This window comes from Hippocampus zosterae, chromosome 6, assembly GCF_025434085.1.
Source record: "Hippocampus zosterae strain Florida chromosome 6, ASM2543408v3, whole genome shotgun sequence".
Classification (NCBI taxonomy): domain Eukaryota; kingdom Metazoa; phylum Chordata; class Actinopteri; order Syngnathiformes; family Syngnathidae; genus Hippocampus; species Hippocampus zosterae.
The window spans coordinates 2461387-2483043 of NC_067456.1; the positions used below are offsets into that span (position 1 = coordinate 2461387).

The following is a 21657-nucleotide window of genomic DNA, read 5'->3' on the forward strand; positions in this document are numbered from 1 at the left end:
AAAAAGCCACAACATAAATACAAGGCCCTGTTATTAAAAAAAAAAAAATCATTTGTACACACTTGATATTGCTTTTATCTTACATCATCATCATCATATTAATAATGATAATAACAATAATACTGAGATTCCACGCCAAAGTATTCCTTTTTTTTTTGGCCTTTATGTCAAGGAGGCACAGCAGCAAATACAGTGGCGTGAGGTCGGGGGGGGGGGGCGAATACGGTAGGCGGTATCGGTTTTGTGGCACAGAGGAGCTCAACGGGGATGTCTTTGGTCACAGGTGGTGGGCGGAAGTCGGCTCGTTTGCCACGTAAAAGGTCGCGCAAACACGCAAACGTGCCAATTCGTCGAACTGACATTAAAATATACAAAACCGCCGCATATTTCTACACGCATTACATGTCCGGTTCTGTCTTGAAAGGTTTCCCCGATTCCCCATGAGATGCTCTTGTCGTAGTGGAAACAAAATAGATCCGATTCACAACGGCGCGAAATGAACTGGACCACTGGACCACTGGACCGCGTAACACTGATCCACAAAAAAAAAAAAAAAAAAAAGATATCTATAAAGTTTGGCTCGGTACAGTGCATTTCGTGTTTCCGGTTGGAAAATAAAACAAACCGTCCCACTCTTTAGAACCGTTCCGTTGGATTGCCGGGCAGATGGGGCTCAAAGGTGGGCTGAAAGTCCCCCCAAAATTATGCTTGGCAGTACGCCAGGCATTTTTAAAAAATTTTTTGCGGCTTCCAACTATGATACGTTTGTTGTGTAGCTGAACCAAAGTGGAAGACAGCAACGTGAACTGGATCACTTGACATCCATGCATACATGACATAAAGAGGAAAAAAAAAGCTCCGCTGGTTTGGTTCAATACAGTTCGGAATTTTTTTTTTTTCGTTCCATCGTGAAATCCACCCGCGCGTGACCCGACCCGCTTTATCCTTGCGAGAGTCATCGGGAGATAATTTAGCGTGTGGCGTTTCTCTCATAAACTGAACCCGGGCCAAACCAGTGGAAGCTTTATGAAAAAGTTTCATCAACTTTTTTGTTTTTTTTTCCTTGTTGGCTTTTAGGCTCTCAAACAAACAAAATAAGAAGGTTGACTCGAACAGGGACTCATCGGAACATCCGCAGGTTAATGGCCACAAAAACACACACACAAAAAAAAATAAGGATTTGAAATGTTGTGTACAGACGGACCACCGACTTACAGAAATCACAAAAACAACGACACACACACAGAAAAAAAAAATACATGCAGGGCACATTTTTTCCAGGCAAAAGGTTTTCGTGTGTGTGAGATGTATTTTTTTTTTGTTCTTTTTTTTTTTGTGGAAATGATAAGACAACTAGTGATTCAAGTGCTGCGTTTTGCGCAGTCACACACCGACGGCGTCTTTTGACGAAAAACGAACGTCGACCCCCCGTTGGCTTGGCCGAGGATTGCTCCTGGTCTCTTTTTGTGCTTGAGTAACAGTGTAGACGTGCAAAGCGTCATGGCGGTAAGGCAGAGAAAGCGACTTCGAGTCTCCCTTGTAAGTTCCGCAGGTGATTTTTTGTTGTTGTTGTTGTTCCCCATTGAAAAGAAAAAAAAAAAACACTTTGATGAGCTACAGGCGGGGAATAAACCAAGCAGCTAGGAAATGTATTTAGTTATGGGAAAAAAAAAACTGGTGCGAAGACACTTTCACAACCGGCTTGTGTGTGAAACAATCGGTAAAAATGACGAAATTGGCTCAGTCTTATTTTTTTTTTTAAAAAAACCTTTTTGTTAATACGACAAGGCGTTTTTACCACTGGTGGGACGGTGCATCCGTGTTGAAATGACAACCATTTTGGCCAAGGGAGGGGGAGAGGAAGGGTTGGGTGGGTAACAGCCCCCGGTCAAGTCCTTCATTTTTGGAGTCAACCAGGAGAGGAAGAGGAAGTCTCTCCTGGTTGACTCGGCGTTGCGGGGTGGGGGTGGATTAGAGAGTCCCAAAAAATGGCTCGGGGGAGAGTTCCCAATCCAACGCAATAGTGAGCCCACCCACTTAAACTCAGCCACCCCCCCATCCCCTCCCCTCCCCTCCCCCATACTGTGCACTGCTCCCTCAGCCCCCCTTCCTGAGCTCCAGGCTCATGGTCAAAAGAGTCAGGAGGGGTCGGGAGGTGGGCAAGTTGGTGAGGCAGGGGGGGGGGGGGGGTGGTGGTGGTGGTCGATGGCGGATCAACACTTTTGGGCCTCCACTGGAGACATGGCGATGTAGGAGCCGTTCCTCATCGGCTGGCCGGCGGGAGCCTCGGGCGACTCGTCCGTCTTGTCGCTGACCTGCGTGTACGCAGTCTCGTCTTTGGCCGTCTGCGGCGGATCGAAATTTAAAAAAAAAAAAAAAAAAAAAAAATATTAGTGTCAGATGGTAATGAGACTTGATTTTTTTTTTCTTTACAATGGCGCACACAAGTTGTGAAACACAGCAATGACATCATCAGGACGCCGATGACGAGTCGACAAAAGTTGATTATCTTAGTGTCCACTATCAAAAATTTGAAGTCGGTCTACCTCTTGACATGTCCACCAAATTTAGTGTCAATCGTGGGTCGACTTCTTTCCCACCAAAATATAAAACGTCTTGAATAATACACGCCGTTTCGTGGAAGCGTAAGACTTTTTGAAAAGATACTACACCTGGTCTCCAAAATATTACAACTTTTTTTTCCCTGAATATTTTTAAAAAACGCTTTCTGAAAACATACATCACTTTTCAAAAATGAAAACATAAATGTCAGAGATCAAGAACAAAAAAAAATCAGGTGAGCATGTCTATTGCAAGAAGGAATTTAGTCGGAGGGAAGCCAGCTTGTTGTTCTCAACTCATTTAAAAATAGCATTTTTCAAGTATCGGATTGCGACGGAAATTTGGATGGTCCTTATTTTTGTCGACAAAATCAATTTGGAGTATAAAAAAAAATGTCGACATGCCATGGAGAGCAGCACTTTCTCCATATAAATAATGAATCTTCATGAAAATAATATACATATAAATAAAACCAGAAAAAAAATTTAAACTTAGAGATTATTTCAATAAAAATATCCAGTGAGTTGAAAACCAAATCACAAGTACAAATATCTATTTTTAAAATTGCAATGACGAATATGCATACACAAAACTGCCAAGAATGTTGACGTGTTTTGGTTCTGGTTTCCAACCTGAGACGAATGTTAATGGCAGGCAAAGTCCGCCAACAGAGGCAAACTATTGTGTTTTTTTTGTTTGTTTGTTTTTTTTTAAATATGAAGCACTTGAGACAAAAGCAACAGCAGCATAAAATGCAGGTCACTGCGTAACCAAACAATTAAGACCCAAATGGGAATGAAATGATACTCAAGCGAAACAAGAAAATGGACAAAAACATGAAAGAACAGCAAACAAGGAAACCCAAATGGAAAAAAAGACTTACAGCAAAAGAATGAAACGCCTCAGTAAAATCAATGCGTTTTACTTCGTTCTAAAACAGAAAAAGGGGAAAAAAGGGGGGGGGAGGGTTACAGAAAATTTAAACAACAGGGTTAATACAACAACAAAAGTGCTTCACATGGCAATTAAGCATCTTCAACAGTTTCCATCGTGCTAAGCTAAGCTAAGCTAATCTGCATTTGGAGAAACGGCTTTTAACAAATACAAGATTTAAAGTTTAAAGTTGCTTTAGTTAGCTTAGCTTTCAAACGATGACAAACGGCACTTTCAAAATACAACTGTTACTCTCGCCGAATGTCGCTAAAGCTAGCCGTCCAGACGCTAGGCTAATAGCATCTCAACTGTTTGTAAAAAAAAAATAAAAAATGTCACTTTAGAGCCGAGTGTAGCATTTGTTTTAGCATAACAGGCGGGGTTTGTACGGGGGTACTCACCTTCTTCTGGCGGTTTCGGCAGAACAGGACCACCAGGACCAGCAGCAGGATGAGGCCCATGCCCACGATAAGCAAGGGGAAGTTGGACACCAGGGTAACGATTAGCAGCAGCGTCCTCATCTGGGAGGCAGAGTCGTCATCAACCGTGGCCGTCTACCCGAGAGGAAAAAAAAAAAAAAAAAAAAGGATGTTATGGATGTTGCGGTTCAAAATGAACAACGCCGGCGCGGTTCTCACCTCATTGACGTACATGATGGGGAAAATGGTTTCGTTGAGGAACTTGGTGTCACTGTGAGACGGGAGGGGAAGCAATTAGCGAGGGGCCGAGCTTGGGAAAATCTTTCCGCAAATGGACTTACGGGAAGCCGGTCACTCTCTTCAGGATGACGTTGAGCTGAGCGCGCTTGCATGCCCGGATGGGGACGCCGGTGGTCTGTAAACACAATACACAAGATTAAACACAGAATGGATACGTTTCTGTGCTACGAGATCTTAATCGCTAAAATCGGCTACTTCACAAAGAGCCGTTTAGAAAAACGGCAAATTAACTTCAAACGATACAACATATCGGTTTCTCAAACGTGCCGACGTTTCTAGCATGCTAACGGCAACCGTGAATTTTAGAGCAGGGTGTCAATGAATTTGTTCACTTCAAACCAGTCAAGTCATTTGTAATCGTAATTGCGAGCTCGAGAACGATCCGTACCGGCTGCAGGTCAAGGTAGGTCTCGTGCTCCTCCTTGTTTGGATTGAGGCCTTCGATGGCGTTGATGTACTTTGGGTCGGCCTGGTAGAAGTGTGGGAAAGACACCACGATGGGGGCACCTTGAGGCGGGGCGCAAAAGCAACACAAGCAAGTAAATGGCCACTCCTAAACTCCCGCAAAGTAGATAAAGAAAGAACGTGAGCTAAAGACTGCGTTTGTGTAGCTATAATTGATGTACAGCTATAGCTAGCGCTAGCATGCGTTTGAAATGACATGTTGACATTCATTCATTCATTCATTCATCTTCCTAACCGCTTGATCCTCACTAGGGTCGCGGGGGGTGCTGGAGCCTATCCCAGCCGTCTTCGGGCAGTAGGCGGGGGACACCCTGAATCGGTCGCCAGCCAATCGCAGGGCACACAGAGACGAACAACGATCCAAGCTCACACTCACACCTAGGGACAATTTAGAGTGTTCAATCAGCCTGCCACGCATATTTTTGGAATGTGGGAGGAAACCGGAGCACCCGGAGAAAACCCACGCAGGCCCGGGGAGAACATGCAAACTCCACACAGGGAGGCCGGAGCTGGAATCGAACCCGGTACCTCTGCACTGTGAAGCCGACGTGGCAACCACTGGACTACCGGGCCGCCAGATTTTAAATTGAATGCCAAAAAAAATCCAAAGAGTTTATTTTGTGGATCTAATTGTACATTGTAAAGCGCCTTCGGGGTTTTTTTTTTTTTTTTTTGCTAATCTTGGCAGCACAAGTGTCTGATAAGGACGATGAATGGTTGAAGGAATGCAAACACCAGAGTCCAGAGGTGAGCGTGTGGAGTGTATGTTGAGGATGCTCCTCGTGTTCTTATCACGGCAATGCCTCTCCACTCGACTCAAATAATCCAATCATTACAACACACTCGCGCCCGGCACCGTTAATGATTCAACCGCACGGTCCCAAAAGAAAAAAAAAAAAAGCTCTAGCAGGAAATACCAGATTGCGCTTCCTGAGACGATCATTTCAGGGTAGCGGGCTGTGTGGAAGTGTTCCCTTCTTTCCAAAAACGTCGGCATATATTTGGCCGCTCTGAAGCAGATAAGATTCAGGCGTCGAAAGAGCAAAAATGTAAACCGCGAATGAATTGCTTGACGTGCGTTTTAAATGAAGCAAGAGGTGAACGGATCCAAACGGGGCGGCCGTTATTAAACCCACGCGGTGCGCTCATTTCAACCCAAAACTGCGCTAACTCGCTTTCCTTCACGTTCACGCGAATGTCAACGACTTGCGGATAATGAACAACCCGTTTGGGAGCTAATCATTGACGACGAAAGGTCTATTTGCAACTATGATTGAGCGACACGAATTGCTTTGCTGGGCGGCCCGGTGATCCAGTGGTTAGCACGTCGGCTTCACAGTGCAGAGGTACCGGGTTCGATTCCAGGCTCAGGCCTCCCTGTGTGGAGTTTGCATGTTCTCCCCGGGCCTGCGTGGGTTTTCTCCGGGTGCTCAAAAATATGACTTCATTAAATCAAGAAAGCTGTATTTGATTTGAACAGTAAATTGTGATTATACTTACAGGGTAGCAAATCAATGATGATATTTTGAGTCTTACTACTAAAGCATACGTGCTAGCTGTCTTTGTTGCTATGCTAACTGGGCGATAACAAGCACACCCATAAAATAGAAAAAAAAATGTCATTTTTGATAATATAAGGGGCGACCCGGTAGACCAGTGGTTAGCACGTCGGCTTCACAGTGCAGAGGTACCGGGTTCGATTCCAGCTCCGGCCTCCCTGTGTGGAGTTTGCATGTTCCCCCCGGGCCTGCGTGGGTTTTCTCCGGGTGCTCCGGTTTCCTCCCACATTCCAAAAACATGCATGGCAGGCTGATTGAACACTCTAAATTGTCCCGAGGTGTGAGTGTGAGCGTGGATGGTTGTTCATCTCTGTGTGCCCTGCGATTGGCTGGCAACCGGTTCAGGGTGTCCCCCGCCTACTGCCCGGAGACGGCTGGGATGGGCTCCAGCACCCCCCGCGACCCTAGTGAGGATCAAGCAGTACGAAAGATGAATGAATTGCTTCGCTGACATTTACGACCTTTACTTTTGTTTTCATGGGCAAAGCGTCAACAACCTCGACGACAAAGCGGCGGCGATACTTAAATGCGACACCAAAATCGTCGGGCTTTACGTTCCTTTCGTACATCGTGCCGTCGTCCTGTATGCCTTTGAACCCCCCTCCACCCCCCCAAATCTCTTCAGTGGGTGGGTGACTTTGCCTTTTCCTCTCACCTTGTCGACACACGCTGACTTTGAGCACGCCGGTTCCCAGGCAGTGTCCTGCGGGCACGCAGAAGCCCTCGTTGGCCGGGTTGTCCACGGGGCTCATGAGCACGTCTTCGGGAGGCGCGAAGCGGTACGCCTGGATGCCTTTCACCTCCACGTCCTTCACGTAGGCCAGATGGATGGACCTGCGACAAAGAAGCGGCACGCTCAGTTTGGTCTCATCTCCAAAATGCCTTCCTGTGTATCATTAGTTTTTTTTTTTAGAAATTGTGCCCATTTCTCTGACGCAAACTCCTTATCAGTCCCCCGAAAACACTCCATATCTGTGATTATTGGAGCACGCATACCTGCAGAGATCGGCGGCGAAGATGTAGAGCAGCTCGTTCCTGCTGATGAGCGGGTGGAAGACGGCGCCGTCCGTGCCGTTGATCATGTTGCTCTGGTTGGACGACCAAAACGTCATCTCCCTAGTCGCCGAAAGAAAGACAAATTGTTGCACGTGTGAGTCATGAGCGGACGCTAAACTCGGCCGTTAGCTAACGAGTGACACGTCAACATTAGAAGGAAGGTATAATGTGGTCGGATAAGAAATGAGCCGCTCATAATCAGGCGGCCGTGACTTTGTTTTACTGTCACGACATAGCGTACGTATTTCCGAGTCAGATTGACACAAGTTGCGAAATTCACCGGTCGAGTTCAAACGACAAAGATTTCAGTGTTGAACGTAAATCCGCTGCTTTACTTTGAATGCACTTTTTTTTTTTTAAGGGAAGCAACGATTAACGATATCATGTCGTGCCGCATCGTTTGCGGCGTGCTTTTATGAACTCATTTGCCGTAAAAGCGACTTTTACGTCTCGGGAAGTCGGACGAGGTGAAGATGTATTTTGTGCTTGCTGTTTTGGCGCATTGTCAAAATCGACCGACCTGGATATTTTCAAAGTACAAAGTCACATTTTGCAACCGTGCCCCCCCACTTTGGAACAGACTCAAAAGTTGCGTAAGTGAGCAAATACTGATCGGAACTGGGGAGGAGTCAGGAGGAGCATTTCAATCAACGAAAACAACAAAAAAAGATGATTAAAAAAAAAATAAGGAATACAATTTTTTTTTTTAAATTTCTTTTTACCTGAGTCCGTTCCACGTGTCAATTTTGCCGTAGTCCATGTAGTCCCGCTCGCCGGTGTTGAACACAAACTCCCCTTCGTGGGTTCCGTTTTTCTGCCAGAAAACGAGAAGACGGGTTGAGACACGAAGCGCATGCTGGCGAGGCACCGAGTCAGAACGCATTTGCGTCCCGACGCCTTTTAATGAGCGGAGGAAAGAAACGCCGCTTTGTGTTCGGCTCACACGACCCTCCTTGTCGAGCACAATAAGCCTCCGAGTGAGCGCAAGGAACAATCATAATTGGAAGTCGGGAGGAGGAAATGTCAGTTGGGTTTTTTTTTTGGGGGGTGGGGGGGCTAAAGCAGGGGTCACCAAATACTGTTTACTGTTTAGAAAAGGGGGCCAGTAGTCCAGTGGTTAGCACGTTGGCTTCACAGTGCAGAGGTACCGGGTTCGATTCCAGCTCCGGCCTCCCTGTGTGGAGTTTGCATGTTCTCCCCGGGTCTGCGTGGGTTTTCTCCGGGTGCTCCGGTTTCCTCCCACATTCCAAAAACATGCGTGGCAGGCCGATTGAACACTCCAAATTGTCCCTAGGTGTGAGTGTGAGCGCGGATGGTTGTTCGTCTCTGTGTGCCCTGCGATTGGCTGGCGACCGATTCAGGGTGTCCCCCGCCTACTGCCCGGAGACAGCTGGGATCGGCTCCAGCACCCCCCCGCGACCCTAGTGAGGATCAAGCGGCTCGGAAGATGGATGGATGGATGTTTAGAAAAGGCCCGCAAGTGACTTATGTAGTCCTTCGGGGGCTGCCATGTTAGTGACACTTGCACCCCGGGTGGTCGGACACAAATCCTCAAAATCAACCAAGAAACGACTCGTTGTTCAAAAAAACGCTAAACTGAGACACTTGGAAGCCAAGGGACCAGCGAATTGGTCTACGAGCCATTCCAAGGTCACTTCTCCCAAATTCAGTCCCTATACCGTCCGCGTCGTGTCTTTTATTATGCAGTCAACTTCCTGACTGAGTCAACCCAACGAAGAGGCGCATCACAGCAGGCGGCGGCCTCACCGCAACATTGCACAAGTTGTGCCGGGCGCAAAGAAGAGGAAGTCGGCAAATCTGCAAAGCGAGCCCTCGGCATTGACGTACCTTCCACATGAGGCCAAAGTACTCGTCCACGTCGGGCTTCATGGAGTGGATCTTGGTGAGGATGGGGTCCTTGAAGCCCCATAGGTACTCGTGCACCGTGCGCGTGGTGAACAACGTCACCCCCAGGCCTTTGATGTACATGGAGATGATGCTGCGCAGGAAGAACGAGTACGAGTTCAGCTCGTTCATCACCACCTGGGGGGGGGAGACACACAAGGGGGTTAGCCGTCATCATTTTTTATGTCTGTGAGAAAAAAAATACACACCTTTACAAAAAAAATGTATTTTACAAAAAATACATCCTTTACATACACACCTTTCTGTTAGATGTACTTTCATATAAATATATATTTTTATTTTTTATTTAAAGAATTTTTTAAAACTAGAAGAACAAAGAAAACTATCCAACTTCAAAAAAAAAAACTTTTTTTAAAGTTTTTTAATCTTTTGTTTTTATGAAAACGAACAAATATTTAGCATAAAATATATATCTTTACCTTACATTTAAAAAAGAAATGTAAATAAAACTTTTACTTTTAAAAAATATTAAATGTGAAATTAATAATGTTCCATTTTAAAAAAAGGATGAATATTTTCAATTTAATATTGTTTTGAATTAATGAATTAAAACGTAATAATAATTTGAAATCAACTGAATTAGAAAATGAATTATAGTTTAAATTAAAAACAGTATTACATAATATTGACATTACATATTTGTGATAATTACACTTAGTTAAAACATTTTATGAAAATACCGCCCCCCCCCCAATTTTGAACCAACATTTACAACCCATTTCCTCACTTCACTCAAACGATGATATAGCTGTCCTTGTTTCATTCACAAACAATGTTGTCCAGAGTGGGGAGTGGGGGGGGGGGGGGGGGGGGGATAAACGGACGGCGACTTACCACTAAGGGGATGTTGATGGTCCTGAGGATGTCCACTTCGGGGTCCCCCACCGACTTCTCCCGCAAGAACACAAAAGTTTTAGGGTTGAGGGCGTACACTTTGGTGCCGTTCTCCAGGAAGCTGACGTTCACCCTGGGCCGGTACTCCCTGGGGGGGTGGCAAACGGCAGGACGCGCTCAGACTCTGTGAAGAGGCTCTGGGGCCCCGGTGGGGGGGTGGGGGGGGGGCGGACGTTCCTTTACCTGTAGGTGTAGGGTCCGATCTGCTGGACGGATGGCTTGCCGCCCGCCAACACCACCTCCGGGTTGGTGATGTTGAAGAAGTAGTATTCCATGTAGACGGGCGGGGGCGGGTTCTTCCACGACTCGAACATCTGACTCTTCTCCGTCAATGTTATTTCCTAAACGCAAAGTAAGCCTTAATACGGCGCGACCGCCAAGAATCAACATTAAGCTTGGAAAACGTGGGGGAAAAAAAATGACTTGGATTTGGATTCTGCGCGACGGTGCGGTCGAGTGCTTCCGTTTTGTGATATTTGGCGCTGGGACAGGCGGCCCGGTAGTCCAGTGGTTAGCACGTCGGCTCCACAGTGCAGAGGTACCGGGTTCGATTCCAGCTCCGGCCTCCCTGTGTGGAGTTTGCATGTTCTCCCCGGGCTTGCGTGGGTTTTCTCCGGGTGCTCCGGTTTCCTCCCACATTCCAAAAACATGCGTGGAAGGGCTGATTGAACACTCTAAATTGTCCCTAGCTGTGAGTGTGGGCGTGAATGGTTGTTCGTCTATGTGTGCCCTGTGATTGGCTGGCAACCGAGGTGTCAGGGTGTCCCCCGCCTACTGCCCGAAGACAGCTGGGATAGGCTCCAGCACCCCCCGCGACCCTAGTGAGGATCAAGCGGTTAGGAAGATATATGAATGAATGAATATTACTAATTAATTAATTAATTAATTAATTAATTAATTATGTGGCAGCCCGGTAGTCCAGTGGTTAGCACGTCGGCTTCACAGTGCAGAGGTACCGGGTTCGATTCCAGCTCTGGCCTCCCTGTGTGGAGTTTGCATGTTCTCCCCGGGCCTGCGTGGGTTTTCTCCGGGTGCTCCGGTTTCCTCCCACATTCCAAAAACATGCGTGGCAGGATGATTGAACACTCTAAATTGTCCCTAGGTGTGAGTGTGAGTGTGAATGGTTGTTCGTTTCGGTGTGCCCTGCGATTGGCTGACAACCGATTCAGGGTGTCCCCCGCCTACTGCCCGAAGACAGCTGGGATAGGCTCCGGCACCCCCCGCGACCCTAATGAGGATCAAGCGGCTCGGAAGATGAATGAATGAATGAATGAATGGCCCTGGGACTGCTCTGTATTTTTTTTTTGGGGGTCGACTTCTACTTCCTGTTCTTGTTGACTTGGTAACATGGTACCGACTAGCTTTGGGCGAATGACGCATCGTCCCTTCACTGGTGTGCTGCGTTCCAACGGCAATGCTTGCTGCCATCCCAACTTTTATTTTGTTCTCATTCTCGAAGGGTTGATAGCGACGACACACGCTTGTTTTCATGGTTATTGGACGGCTAATGTAGCTTATTTGGTTCCTAATTGACACTTTGAGTATCTCTGTTCTTTCAACAGTGAACAAGGTTCATTTGAGGGCACAAACACACACATACACACACACCATGGAAACTGTATATGTGCAACCCGGCAAGTTCCGACAAGAACCTCAACAAGATGAGCAAGCCCGCGAATGCTGTTCCGGTTGATGTACAGTTAGTTCATGCAGGATCAGCGTCGCGCAGGTTGCGACTTTTCCCGCTGAAATATGTAACAAAGATCTGCTGATGGAGCAAGGCGAAATGAGGAAGTCGCTACGTTTGAAAGGCTGGCGTCTCTGCGCGTTTTCACATCATCAGTGCTGAAGTGAAACCGGGACGATGTCACGCACTTTTAAAAATATCTTCAATCTTTGGTGCAAAAAAAAAAAACAAAAACAAAAAAGAACTTGAACAGCTGTCATAACAGCATAAAGCATGAATCCTTGGATTCTTCCAAGGTTTCTTTGATGCTTTTGGAAAGCGTTTATCAGCAGGGAGGACATCACTAGCGCCGGCAGCAACCTAGCCCAGGGACACGAGTGGTTGATGAGGATCTGGTCTTCAACCAAAGACCTTTTGGGGGCTCTGACGATCGCTGATGAGAAAATTATGTAAAAGTACACCAGCCCGAACCCGGCGTGACTTTTTTTTTTTCAAATGTTTTCATGTTCTATCCGTTAACCCTTCATTCGCTTGCAGTTTCCTGGTTCAAGCACAGTAAGGAAAAAAAGAAAAAAAACCTCATGCCCTCAGGACTTGAAGAAGCCAAGAAATTCCTCACATGATTTATGCTTCCTTCCACGCCCTAGAGTACGGATTCTCAAACTTTTTGAGAGTCCAAGGGCGACTTAGGTTTTTATCTCACTGAGTGACGAAGGTTTACAAACGTGTTCCTGTCGGGGTTAGTTAGTTCAATGTTGCAAACAGTCGCAAAGACGTTTGGCGGACATTCCCCGAACATGCTTGCTTGAATGAAGTTTGAATTTGAAATAAACACAAACAGAACTGCGATATGTGCTGCTAAAAGCCACGGGAATTGAAAAATCTGCCAATTTGACAACAAAAGAATAAAACATTTGGAATGTGATGAAAAGTCAGGAAAAAAAGTTGCAATGTGATGAAAACAAAGTTGCACATATTTGCAAAATGGCATTTACTTTACTAAAAAGACGTAAAAAATATATATCCGTAATAGGTTAAAGTTTATTTACGTAATGTTACTTTATGTATTAAGTGAATTTAAAAAAATACAACTATAGTCTCACATATTTATAACTAAACCCTCTGTTCTTGGGGGAGGGGGTTATCCAGAAAAAAATCCCAAAAACATTTTATTAACGCAGGTGTCTCATATTTATGTGATGTCGCCATAAAATCGCAGCTTCAATTTGGCCCAAGAAGCCAAGTTCGGGCAATTCCTTCCTTATGTTTTTGTGACATTCCGTTCTCCAGATTGCTAGCCTATTAACACAAGTGTCATTTAGGAACATTTTCAGAGAACAAGACAAAAAAAATAAAAAAATACATGAAATTTCACAATCACAAAGAACCCAATTGCTTTGATTCAACCTTTTGTGGATGAGCATGACCTGGACGACTAAGAATCTATACAGTCAGACTGTACATGTGTTTCGCAAGTACACTGGTAATTTTTATGACTATTGTAAAGCTGCATTAAAATGAATTTATGCTAATAGGCTAAAAATAGCACATATGCACATTTCAAAATGTCACAGTGTTCATTTTGCGACGCGCGCTGGTATCGTGTGCTAAACAGCAACTTCTTCGCAAACCTGTGGTGAGACTTGGGGGGTGGGGGGGGGGTTGGGTTCTCCCTTGAGGGAGTTGAAGATTAGCTGTTCCCCCCTGCGAAGCAACTCCTCATTTAGAGATTCTCAATGGGCAAAATTAATTTACACCAAGCGGCAGAGGGAAGCTGGCTGGCTGGCTGGCTTCCCCCCTAAGTAGTCCGGATGAGTTGGTGCCCCCGAAAACGCTCGCGACTGATTCATGTCAGCAAGAGGAATGCCAACAATTCCAAAAGGGTCAAAGGCAGCAGTGGGTGTGCCAGGGTGCGATATATAGCGTGTCAGCTGCCGACCCCAATTGAGCTGCTGAATTGCTACTATACCAACTAAAGCCAACTCCTGTTATTTTGTGTGATTGTAGTAAAACCCAAGGGGGAATAATGGATGAAGTATTCCCCCTTGCATCATATTTGCCCCCCCCCCTTTTTTTTTAAACTATCCATATTTTTGTCTTGTTTCTTATTTTTTAAGTCATACGTTGAGTTGACATAGAGTGGCAATAGTGCTACAATTACTATTAGTTATTAATTAAACAGCCCACCTAATTTGTTTCCCTTATTCTAGTCTTATTAGTGTCAAAGAGTTATATTCAATATTGATGGACTAGACACTAGAATAATAGCTAGCAAGTTAACTAGCCAGCTAGATAGCGATATAGCTAGCTAAAAGCTAGCCAATTACAAAACGATCTAGCTAGCTAACAGCTAGCCTGCTACAAATCGATCTAGCTAGCTAACAGCTAGCCAGCTAGAAAGTGATCTAGCTAGCTTACCTGCTAGCAGTTTTGCTAAATAGTTTTACATCTTTAATTGACAAGCATGCACGGCAAATGCAGAAGTTGCGCTAAATACTGATCGAACAGTAAGAGTTTGTTACATGTGTTCAATTTTGTTTTCTTTTTATGCTGATTAAACACTTAAGCCTCATGTTGGTGTGTTTTTTCAACCACATTGAGATGAACTTCTCCTGGCCTTTTTAAATTGTAACCTTTTTTCCCAATTATTTGCACTCGCACGCATACATGACTTGTACTAAAATAGTGACTGGATACAATACAAAACCTTTTTGTGTACAGTTAGCAACGGTGTTACTGTGTCATCATTTTAGGTTGGAGCCAAGCTGGAACAAGTCGTGTAAGCTCACAAGACACTCTAACAGCTGGGAATGACAAAGTAGTGTAAAGAGGGAATGCTTGCTATATAACAGTCACTACAGGACTCAAACGCGGTGAGACAAGCAAGCTCCACCCGCGAACACCCTTCTCACATCCCAACACAGACCCCATGAACCCCCCCCTCCCCCCCCAGCAACCCCTGCTGCTGTCAAACACAGTGCGACACTGATCAATACTATTAAAACCGCAAAACCTACAAACTTAACTTTGGGTTTGTGGGTTTTGCGGTTTTGTGTTTATTTCTTGTCATCCGTCGTTTTTCAATGCAATTTACGGTCTTCAGTATCACGCGGGGTACGGCTGCTTAACCCAGCTGGTCTCAATGAAAGGCGGACTACACCCTGAGCTGGTCGGCGGTCTGTCGCAGGGCATGTACAGACGTACAAACACAAACACACACCTTCACACCGTCACCGAGTGGGGGAGTTGAACCCACACTGGCCGGAATTGGTTCAACCACAGATATATAATATATAGCCAATTTCTGTTGCTGCTTGGTCGATATATTTAAGAACCCTGCAAATTAAACCACAGATTGCAATACAACGAAAAGAAAAAAAAAAGCTGAAAGATGTTTTGTCGTCATTTTTAAATGTGAGTTTTAAACTTCAATTTGCCCTGCAACACAGGAGACAAACTGCAAATGAATGAATGACAATGAATCAAAAAGGCTTCATGATCCACTGATACGGCCCCTAAGATTGGCAACCTCACTTTATGGATACTTGATGCTCACGGTACTGCTTTTGTGGAGTAAATATCAAAATGGAGAACACCATGTCTAATATAGCGTGTAACTTAAAATTAAGATCAAAGGAAGAAATTAACAAGGCCAGAAGAAATTGGATCCAAAAGTTGACCATCCAAAAAACGAGACCTGACATCCACTTCGGGGCCCACGCTCCTTAGATTGCGACCCTCTGGTTTTGCAGCGCTTATCACTGGGGTTGAGACCTCGTTACCCATTGATAGGTCATACAATTAAAAAAAAAATACACATAAAGAGTAAAAGAACACATGCTGCAGAGGTTTCATCATAACTTTGACAACATTACTGTCTTGCAAATTTTCAATGACTGATTTTGACATGCGTTACAGAAATATACACTGGACATGAATGAATGAAAATGAATGAGAAAGGCTTCACGATCTCCCTTAAAGGACCTCGTCGCTAAAGTTGGCCCCCTCTGCTTTGGAGGTAACCTCAAACTGAGACATTTACAGCTCGAGAACAAATCAGTACCCCCATTTTACACCTCAAAAAGATAGAAAGAGACAGAGAGTTGCAACTAGAACTCGTGGAAAGACAGAAATTGAATACCAACATTCTGGATCGTAGTGGACACCTTGGAGGCCAACAACTGATACATTTTAGTAGATTGGTTTTCAAGAGAATTAACGTGCATAAAAGTGAGAGAAGGGGGGGGGAGACATGGTAATCGTCTGAGGGAATGTGTCAGTGGGTCATGCTGCATCAGCCAGTCTGAGCCTAAGTGTAATGCTTTCCAGGGGAACATTTTTAGTGGCATTCGGACGGGAAAAAAGGTCAAACGGAGCTCACCTTTTTTAAGCGATTATGTATGAGAGTCTGGAAGACTTGAGCCACCACCAGGGCGATCCCCACGATGAGGAGGTGGGCGCACACGATGCCGGTGGCGTAAATGGCACACGATCTCCGGGTCATTGTGACAAAAAAATGACACAAAAAAAAAACTTGACGAAAAAATTGTGCTTTTTTTAAACCTTTTCGGGGAAAGGGCGTCCCTGAAGTGAGGTCCGTTCGATTAGTCTCCGCAGGGCGACTTCTCGGAGGAGCTTTTCTTTCTCTGTCTTCCTCTTTCTTCTTCCGATTGTTTGTCTCAGGCTCCGGGGGGAAGGTGGCGATTTTAGCTCGGTGAAATGTGTTTTTGAAGCCGGTTAATGACGAGGAGGAGCCGCTGAGCTGGCTTCCTGCCCCTCTTCGTCCCTTCTCTACAGGAATGAAGCCGGTGAGGCGGAGCGCCGCGTTTTGGGAGGCTGAGCCGGGCGGGGCGTCGCGTAGTAACCCCCCCCCCCCCCCACACACACACACACAGCACACACTATTTAGAAGGCATGCAACTTGTATTTCACTTGCGTCTCACTACAGGAATCGCTGCAACCATATGGCACCCCCAATGTTTAATCCTATTATTGTGCTCTATGAGGCAACTTTTAACCACTTCCGGTATAGCTGTTTAAAATCATTCATGAGTCCGTTAGTTTTAGCATCTGTGAGTGGAAGCGGCTCAGTGCTGGTGACAATTAACGTCATAGAAGGTTTGTTTTGGAGAGTGGGTTTCAAACGTTTTCGTTTATACAAATTCTTAAAATGCTGCTTTTGTGCCACTTATTTGAAAAAAATGTTACATTTCGAGTGGCAAACTGTCGTGACGTCACGCAACCATCACCCTGAACCCCGCACCCCGCCCCTTTCTTCTCCCTTTTCGCGCTTGCGTCAAACTCGGCCTACCATTGGTCAACGCTCGCCCGGACCACCGTCTCGACATCCGACCCTCCGCTCGCTGATTGGTTAGAAGCTGGTGGGCACGATGTCGAATTTGATCGACTGATTTCGGGGCGGGGTTGATATTTAAAGGCGAGCGGTTCGCCCAAGTATCCGGCAGTGAGCGTGTTGTTGAGCGGCAGGGATGCGAACGGGCAGGCATCCGTTGCTGATCGATTGGAGGGAGGGGGTTGCAGTTTAATTAATACACGTACAATTGTAATGCACAAACTATAATATTAAACGTTTGTTTTTCCAGTAAATAATGTACTGTACATTTATTAAGCTGTATTTGAACTGCAGTGATGAGCGCCCAATTCAGATGAAATTAATATTTCTGTTGACATTATTTTCACTTTTTGTTCAAGAGTTGGCAGTATTTCAGTAACGTTTTGAAGGGAAATGAAGTGTAGTGATACCCAGAATTAAAAGCTCCAATCCCTAAATCCATTTACTTCTGCAATGTATGAAATGAATTTTGTTCAAGTGCCATGAGATAAAAAAATAAATATATCACTGTAGTGTATGAAAACATAATGAAGAGAATTTAATAACATACAAGTTTAATAAAGTGTAATTACTGTACATACTGGAAAGTTCCCGGAATGGGGCGAAGCCGAGTGAGTGATGTCTGGGCTTGAATCGGAGTTGCTCCAATCAGCTGTAGAATCAATTTTAAAATGATGTTACTGGTCGATAAATCATTGATGACTTAGGTCCTAAAAATATTGTAGAACTTCTCATGGAGTACAAACCCAGTCAGCTTCTGAGGTCAGGTCAGCACACTCGGGTCAATTTCTGGAGCCCAGAGTTCAAAGCACACATACAAAAAATAAAAATACCAATTAACATCCATGAAATAGAATTCTGTTTTTGCAATAAGAATTTTGTTGATATGTTAACGAGGTAGGATGACTTTTTTTGAACGGATTTGTCGTATTTAGGTGAGAGTGGGAGAGCTTGTTTGAAATGACTTCTATCTAGTTTTTATCACGCTGTTGTCGCAACTACTCCGCTAAACCGACAACTGCCATCGAGATAAACCACGTGATGTTTACATCGATATGCGCGTCACTCCGCTGTAAAACGGCCCTTGGGACGAATGCAGCGGCGCATGCAAATGGCACATCGGAATAGATCACTTCACGTCGTAAATAGTTGACTCAAGCGCTTCACTCGGTATGACAAAAAAAAAAGTCTGAATTGAAATGTGGCTATGATGATTTTCATTGACTGGATGTTTTAACAGGATTTTCGTGATGTATTGTGGGAGGATGCGACACCAGCCAAGGTACACCCCAGTTAAATTTACATGCGCATCCGGGAATTTTTTTTTTTGTTGTTCCCATTTTGGTTGGCATGATAATTTTGGTTGACACTATGTTCTCATCACTGGTTGTTGGTGATTACGCATGACTTGAGTGACGGTTTGTGGAAGGATGTGACGGCAGCCAAGGTGGAACCTTTTCAATTTATTTGGGACTCAAGGAAACCATTTTTTAAATTTTGGTTTTATTTTTGTTCTTTGTCATGGTTGTTTGTTTGCATGACTCGGTTGATGTCAAGGATGTGACACGGGTCAAAGTACAAGCAGTCAAATTTTGGGTGCAGAGGCAGGAAACGTTTTTTTCAGCAGAACTATTCTGATGCGCCACAGGCCAAAGTACAACTGGTTCAATTTTTATTTTGGTTGACACTAAGACCGATGCCAACTATTCTGATCTCCCAAAATGCCCGGAAGGTGGAAATCAGGAAGACTCCCGACGGACGTCGAGTAGCTGCTTCAGTTTTCAGAATAACAAAGCGCCTTTTGTAATCCTGTCATTTTTTTTTTCTCCTCACCACAGAACAATCATTTTTAAAAGCTGACATTTTGCCACCTTTTCACACGCTGCTGCTGTCTGCACAGATAGCAACATCGAAAAAGGCGGAAAAACGTAGGACACGATGGACGCGGCGGTTTTCCACCCGCTGAGCTGTAACGGAGGCGGAGTGTTTGTAAGCAAATGCCGCAAACGCGGGACAGAAGTATCAAGTTTGACACTCAGTCGTGTCGAAAGCAAATATCACTCATGCCAAACGCCGACACCGAGGTCATCTACTCATGGATGTCGGGTTGCCGTGATCAAGGCCACAATAGTGAAGATATCCCACCTTTGCTGTGTTCTCAGAAATTCACATTTAAATGTAAAACATTAAAAAAATCACAACAAAAAGACATTAAAAATTAAATATTTTCAAAAAAAAATGTTTTTGCATGGTGCTGTTTGAACATTCACACACTTGCGCGGATGTGCCACCTTTGCTGGGTTCTGTGAAAAAGGCACAAGCAGACAAAATTCCGTGTCACAGTCTGAACTAGGGCTGTCACGATCGAATATTTTTAGTATCGATTATTCTGTCGATGGGCGGCCCGGTAGTCCAGTGGTTAGCACGTCGGCTTCACAGTGCAGAGGTACCGGGTTCGATTCCAGCTGCGGCCTCCCTGTGTGGAGTTTGCATGTTCTCCCCCGGCCTGCGTGGGTTTTCTCCGGGTGCTCCGGTTTCCTCCCACATTCCAAAAACATGCGTGGCAGGCTGATTGAACACTCTAAATTGTCCCTAGGTGTGAATGTGAGCGTGGTTGGTTGTTCGTCTCTGTGTGCCCTGCGATTGGCTGGCAACCGATTCAGGGTGTCCCCCGCCTACTGCCCGGAGACAGCTGGGATAGGCTCCAGCACCCCCCGCGACCCTCATGAGGATCAAGCGGTACGGAAGATGAATGAATGAATGAATATTCTGTCGACTATTCCATCGATTGATTGGATCAAATGTTATATTACGTTTAAGTGTATTTACATATTTTTTCCCCGATGACTGTTTTTTTAAAAAAATCAGTTATTGTTGTTTATTTGATATTGTTTATGGGATTTTACGAGAGCCCTTTGCAATGTGGAACTTGGAATATTTTGTCTGCCTGCGAGGAGGAAACGGAACACTGGACACTTGCGAGAGGCCAACAGCAAAGCTTATTTACAGACAACACCAGCTGCTCATCTCAGCTTCATTCTCAGAACAAATAGAAACCTCGCACTTGAGATGCTTCAAGAAATAGCAAGTTGATTTCAACGCGGCGTTCGGTGAAATAGCCACGTGCAAACTCCAGCGCCGATCGACGCACCGTGACTTTGTAGAGGAACAAGAAAGGCTGTCAAATAAGGCCCAGCGTGGCGATTCTTTGAGACCTTAAGTCAAAACATTAGGCACGCAAGTATAAGCTAACAAGCCATAACGCTGAAGATTTTACTTAATTTAAAAAAGAATGCATAAAATACAGAAAAATACACAGATATGAGGAGGAAAAAAAGACAAAGTTATGTCTATGAATATGAATTAGGACAAAATATACAAATGCGTAAAAAATTACCCCGGATTGAGATAATCATTCATTCATTCATTCATTTTCTGAACCGCTTGATCCTCACTAGGGTCGCGGGAGATAATCATACTCGTTAAAAAAAGTTTAAAATAATTGCCAGATAAAAATACAAAAATACAAACATCTTCGGCCAAATATTAGAAAAAATACACAAATAGAACAAATAGCAAATTATTTGTATATTAAAAAAATGAAAATAAGAAAAATGAGCTAAATACAAATTATTAGGCAAAAAAATAAATCATATTCATTAGAAAAAAATAGAAGAACTTACAAATAGGAGTAAACTACAAAAAAAATAATTAACATTCACAAATATTTGGTTGTTTGCCTTTGTAAAGTTTTAATGGGAATTTCTAATATGCAAAGTATGATTTTACACAAACAGAACAAATAGCAAAATATTTGTATGTTTAAAAAAAAGACGAAAATAAGAAAAATGAGCTAAATACAAATTAGGCAAAAAAAAATCATATTCATTAGAAAAAAAATAGAAGAACTTACAAATAGGAGTAAACTACAAAAAAACAATTAACATTCACAAATATTTGGTTGTTTGCCTTTGTAAAGTTTTAATGGGGATTTCTAATATGCAAAGTATGATTTTACACAAATAGAAAAAATAGCAAAATATTTGTATGTTTAAAAAAAATAGACGAAAATAAGAAAAATGAGCTAAATACAAATTATTAGGCAAAAAAATCATATTCATTAGAAAAAAATAGAAGAACTTACAAATAGGAGTCAACTACAAAAAAACAATTAACATTCACAAATATTTGGTTGTCTGCCTTTGTAAAGTTTTAATGGGGATTTCTAATATGCAAAGTATGATTTTCCTTCCCCACATACGTCACGTTTACAGTAAACATTCAAAAGGTGAGTGCGGTCGCGGTCTCTTGCATAAGGGCCATTCTTAAATTAACGTCCTCCATTTAGTTTTGGCGCAGGAAGTGACACATGGGGCGGCGTTTGATGCGTCTCTCTTTTGGAAAGAAACCGACTGAGCGCTGAACTCTTCATGTCACTGAGGGTTACCTCATTGTCCTCCAGAGGATGGGGAGGAGGGGGTGTGGGGGGTCGGCATCTGTTCA

The 21657-nt window shown here is 44.2% G+C and overlaps 1 protein-coding gene and 2 long non-coding RNA genes across 3 annotated transcripts in view; 1 reads left to right on the forward strand and 2 right to left on the reverse strand.

Moving 5' to 3' along the window:
* Window positions 1–21657, forward strand: part of LOC127602086 (uncharacterized) — a 52907-nt gene that overhangs the window by 354 nt on the left and 30896 nt on the right. The window contains exon 2 of the long non-coding RNA XR_007962701.1: window positions 25–197. This is a non-coding gene — a long non-coding RNA (uncharacterized LOC127602086). The remainder of the gene's footprint in view (window positions 1–24; window positions 198–21657) is intronic.
* scarb2a (scavenger receptor class B, member 2a) lies at window positions 86–16613 on the reverse strand. Its single transcript, XM_052067919.1, has 13 exons — window positions 16183–16613; window positions 10298–10455; window positions 10055–10202; window positions 9143–9337; window positions 8017–8108; window positions 7235–7354; window positions 6894–7072; window positions 4603–4721; window positions 4256–4329; window positions 4134–4185; window positions 3897–4049; window positions 3446–3493; window positions 86–2345 (listed from the first exon to the last, which is right to left on the reverse strand). Exons 1-13 carry the CDS (start codon window positions 16303–16305, stop codon window positions 2214–2216), a joined length of 1593 nt encoding a protein of 530 aa, XP_051923879.1. The 5' UTR covers window positions 16306–16613; the 3' UTR covers window positions 86–2213.
* Window positions 17692–18321, reverse strand: LOC127602090 (uncharacterized). The gene is made up of 2 exons (XR_007962705.1): window positions 17901–18321; window positions 17692–17806 (listed from the first exon to the last, which is right to left on the reverse strand). It is a non-coding gene; the product is annotated as an uncharacterized LOC127602090 (long non-coding RNA).

Coding starts and splice junctions, on each gene's coding strand:
- scarb2a (XM_052067919.1), bottom strand. CDS start 16,305: ATGACCCGGAGATCGTGTGCCATTTACGCCACCGGCATCGTGTGCGCC. Junction 8,109..9,142: donor ACTTTGGCCTCATGTGGAAG/GTACGTCAATGC, acceptor GTTTTCTGGCAG/AAAAACGGAACCCACGAAGG. Junction 4,722..6,893: donor AGTCAGCGTGTGTCGACAAG/GTGAGAGGAAAA, acceptor CCCCGCCTCAAG/GTGCCCCCATCGTGGTGTCT.